The 3,948-nt window shown below is 46.1% G+C and overlaps 1 protein-coding gene across 1 annotated transcript; it reads right to left on the reverse strand.

The window, feature by feature from the left end:
* Nucleotides 1–1,944: 1,944 nt before the first annotated feature.
* LOC119319463 (histone H2B.2-like) lies at nt 1,945–2,638 on the reverse strand. Its single transcript, XM_037593941.1, has one exon. It carries the CDS (start codon nt 2,552–2,554, stop codon nt 2,120–2,122), a length of 435 nt encoding a protein of 144 aa, XP_037449838.1. The 5' UTR covers nt 2,555–2,638; the 3' UTR covers nt 1,945–2,119.
* Between the last annotated feature and the right edge of the window lie 1,310 nt (nt 2,639–3,948).

Here is a 3,948-nt window from a genome sequence, read left to right on the forward strand (position 1 = left end):
GAAACATTATATATTCAGTAAAAGCAAAATATTAATTCATGAATTAGTAAAGGTTATACCTCAATGGTGAAGTGTACATCAGTGCGGTGACTCCAACTCGCTTGTCAGCCATTGGATGTAGTGCACCTCTGTTCTGTTGCTTCTGCAGAGCGTCAGCAGATCTAGGCTGCTGTTGCTATTTTTTGTTCTGCTCGGTGACTTGAACTGAGGTGAGTTAACTTGCTTTTCCTGAATGTCATGACCAAAACATGATAAAAGGGAGGAAAGTGAAACACTAGGAGGGATGTACATGCTTGTGTTGATCAGTGCTTTATATTTATGTGGGGACAAATGCATTGGATATTTTGTTCAAATAAGATGGATATATCTAAGCATATTGCCACTAGGAAAAAGTCAGTCTGCTCTTCAGATTCATAAACTTCCGTAAACGGGTTTTACTTGATCAAAATTGGAGGTTAAGATAGCTTGATTTTTTTCACTGGGATTAGACTTTTGTGTTTACTCAAAAATTCCAGCTAACTATCTCTGAAATAAAAGAAAAACGGACATAATTAGTCTGATGTAAATTCTCTGCTGGACATGTGCACAGAACTTATTCACCATACTATTTCTGAGGAGTATCTCTATACTATTTAACCGTCACAACCACAAATGCCAATCTTTCAAGACTCCTCACAGGAAGAAAATTTGGTATAGCAAATCAGGAATATTTATGCATGGAAGGTCACTGCATGCAGATAGAAAGCATTCCTTACTCTATTTACACATATATTATATTCCTTCTGCATGGTTGGCATATATGGTTTATGGGGTCAGTTCTGCCTGGTCGAGCATGTTACTGTATCAGGGGAAGACTGCATTCTGAGATCTTTTTTTTTTTTGCAGGGACTGCATTCTGAGATCAATCGACATGTTAATCTGGAACAAAAGAAAATGGCACAAAGCTTCTCAAAATGAATATGCTCGACAGCTAGGTAGTTATATAAAATATTCTTATCTATATTTACTGAAGTTTATGTAAAGAATCTGATGTGACATGCAAGCACACCATGATAATAAATTTAAGCAGCAACAAGACTATTTCTTCAGACTCACGCGACACAACTCTTACATGATAATAACATGATCTAACACAAGTGAGGAACAGCTCCCGTACCCAAAGATGGCGATTGGTGAATGCTTCTTGCCAATGCACGTAACTTACAATTTATATATCCATATAAGTGTACATAAACATAGAGAAATGAATCATTAGAAAAAACGTTGCACCTCCACAAAATTGGTGGCTTCGTGATCCCAAATTACAAGTGTAGTAGTACTACAAAGAAAAATTACCTAGTGTAGTATAAACATAATAGAGGAAAAACTCACATGTCTCAATACTCAATAGCATCAACAGCAAACTTTCTGTTTGCCATCCTAAAAAGATGATGGTTGCATCTGTCATGTTCCTTGACTCTAAACCATGGGTGCACTCCCTCTAATTTATCGCTTTTTTTGCGAAAAGTAGCCTCTAATTTATCTCAAGAAGCTAATCTGAATCTAATAGCATTCTGAATTTCTGAACACTAGTTGGCAAGCTGTTCCTGGCTTCTTGCCGTATGGTTGACAAGTCCACTCATGAAAAAACTTGGAATGTTCCGTCAGAAAATAACAAGGCTCACCAACTTCAGTCTTACTGAAATGGCAGCAAAAGTAAATAGGTTAAGAAAACTTACGCAGCACCAAAAGAGGAAAAAAATAATAACAACACATAAACAACTGCAAAGTTCATGAGTTTGCCGACAGAATTTCAAACTTCAAATAGAGTAGCATTCTATATTTAAAATTAGAGGTTTCTATCTGTCGAGCTGGAACATAATTAAATTATAACAGTAGATAAAATGGCAGGAAATTAAAATTAGATAAACTATCACAGTAGAAATTTGCTGACATAAACAAACGGCAGCAAGAAGAGTCTGAAGCGACATTAGCAGACAGGAACATCGATTCAAACAGCAACATCACTATTTCTTCAGAACCACAAGCAGCACAATTCTTACAGAGATTGTAACATCGTACTGTTGCCAACTACGTACGCGACGCCTGCCGCCATCAACTCATGAAACGACGACGAAGCCTAGGATGAGGTGAACTTGGTGACGGCCTTGGTGCCCTCGGAGACGGCGTGCTTGGCGAGCTCGCCGGGGAGGACGAGGCGGACGGAGGTCTGGATCTCCCGGGACGTGATGGTGGGCTTCTTGTTGTAGCGGGCGAGCTTGGCGGACTCCCCGGCCAGCTTCTCAAAGATGTCGTTGATGAAGGAGTTCATGATGGACATGGCCTTGGAGGAGATGCCGATGTCCGGGTGCACCTGCTTGAGCACCTTGAAGATGTAGATCTTGTACGTCTCCACGCCCTTCTTGGCCTTGCTGCCCTTCTTCCTGCCCCTCGTCTTCCCCTCGCCGCCGGCCTCCTTGGACGCCGGCGCCCGCTTCTCCGCCTTGGGCTTCTTCCCCGCGGTGGTCTTCTCTGCCGTGGCCACCGGCTTCTTCTCTGCTGCCTTGGGTGCCATGGGTGCTGCTGGTTGGAGCGTGTGGGGAGGTTGAGTTTGGGGTGGGATGTGATGAGGGGGGCTGCTGATGCTGAGATGTGTAGAGACGGAGGGGGCGGCGAGGTTATGTAGGATGTGAGGAGGGAGGTGGGCTGCGGTTGGCGGGGAGACTGGTGCCGCGGATCGATGGTGTGGAGTGGTTCCAGCCGCTCGATGATGCTTGGGACGGACGGACCCGATGTGCTTGGGCGCGGATCCATGACGTGGCGAGAACGTGCGCGGGCTGGAGCGGCGCGGATCGATGGCCTGTGCACTCCCGCGCACTCGTCGTCGAGCGTACGCTACACATACCGCACGTTGCAGAGCATGAAAAGAGAATGAAAAAAAAAAGTAAAAACCATTGATTAGAACCCCGGAAAAAAGAACATTGATTCATTAGAAACGGGTATTAAAAGAACACCCATAGAAGCAATGCACCGCATAAGCATGAAAGAAAGAACGCTCGGTTTATTGAGGAAATCCAGCTCGAGCGCCTTCGCTGCTACCAAGCTGCACGCCGAAAACCGTTGGATTTGTCCGGGCTTGTCACAAGATTGTACGCTAAACCACAGCGACATCAGAGAGGAATCATATGTCCGTTAAATCAAAAATATGTCGCTTCGATCCCACGAGGTCGGGTGGCATGGTTCGCCCGACGCACCTTGCATGTGAAGGATGCTCCTACTACACACCACCGATGAATCATCCTCGTCGACCACACGTTCGCCACACGGGTGAAACCACACTAGTCGTCGCCGTCCAACTCCGCAGGGCACGAGTCCCTCTGACCAGCACCTCCAAAATGATTCCCTCAAGAGGGAATGCGCGCAACGCCAAACAAAGTTAACAATGCCAGCCATCGTCCATTTCGGTAAACCAGATCTAGGTTTTCCTCCGAAGCTTATCGGGAGGGAAAGTGGGGACTACCAATTTGACGCCTCCAACAAGGACTCGATCAGGCCCCCTAACAAGCCATCTGCGTGTCGCACCACTCGCTTATGATCCAACATCCAACTCATCCATCATGCCGCAAAGTGCACGGGTGCGAGCAAGACACCACTAGGAGGGTGCACCACGTGGATCTAGGTCGCAAATACTTTTTGATCACGCCCTACTGCACGGGCTTACCCTAACTCATTGTGCCCCATGCGGATATGGACCACCGCGCACCTTCTCGTCGCGCCCAGTCTCGCATGCATGCGCTCGCTTGGCACACACGGAACTGGACCACGCCACACGCGTCGTGCCTCTGCCTGGATCTGGAGCAGCCATCCACCTCTATGCTACCTCAGAGCTTATCTCCTACATTATGACTTAGGTGGCTTGTTCTTTGGGTTCTGGTAATCCTTCTTCTTATGGGATGTGTACTCCTCGTT

This window comes from Triticum dicoccoides, chromosome 6A (genome assembly GCF_002162155.2).
Source record: "Triticum dicoccoides isolate Atlit2015 ecotype Zavitan chromosome 6A, WEW_v2.0, whole genome shotgun sequence".
NCBI classification, from domain to species: domain Eukaryota; kingdom Viridiplantae; phylum Streptophyta; class Magnoliopsida; order Poales; family Poaceae; genus Triticum; species Triticum dicoccoides.

Bases quoted from the DNA above. Each gene is read 5' to 3' on its own strand.
- LOC119319463 (XM_037593941.1), bottom strand. From the start codon at position 2,554: ATGGCACCCAAGGCAGCAGAGAAGAAGCCGGTGGCCACGGCAGAGAAG.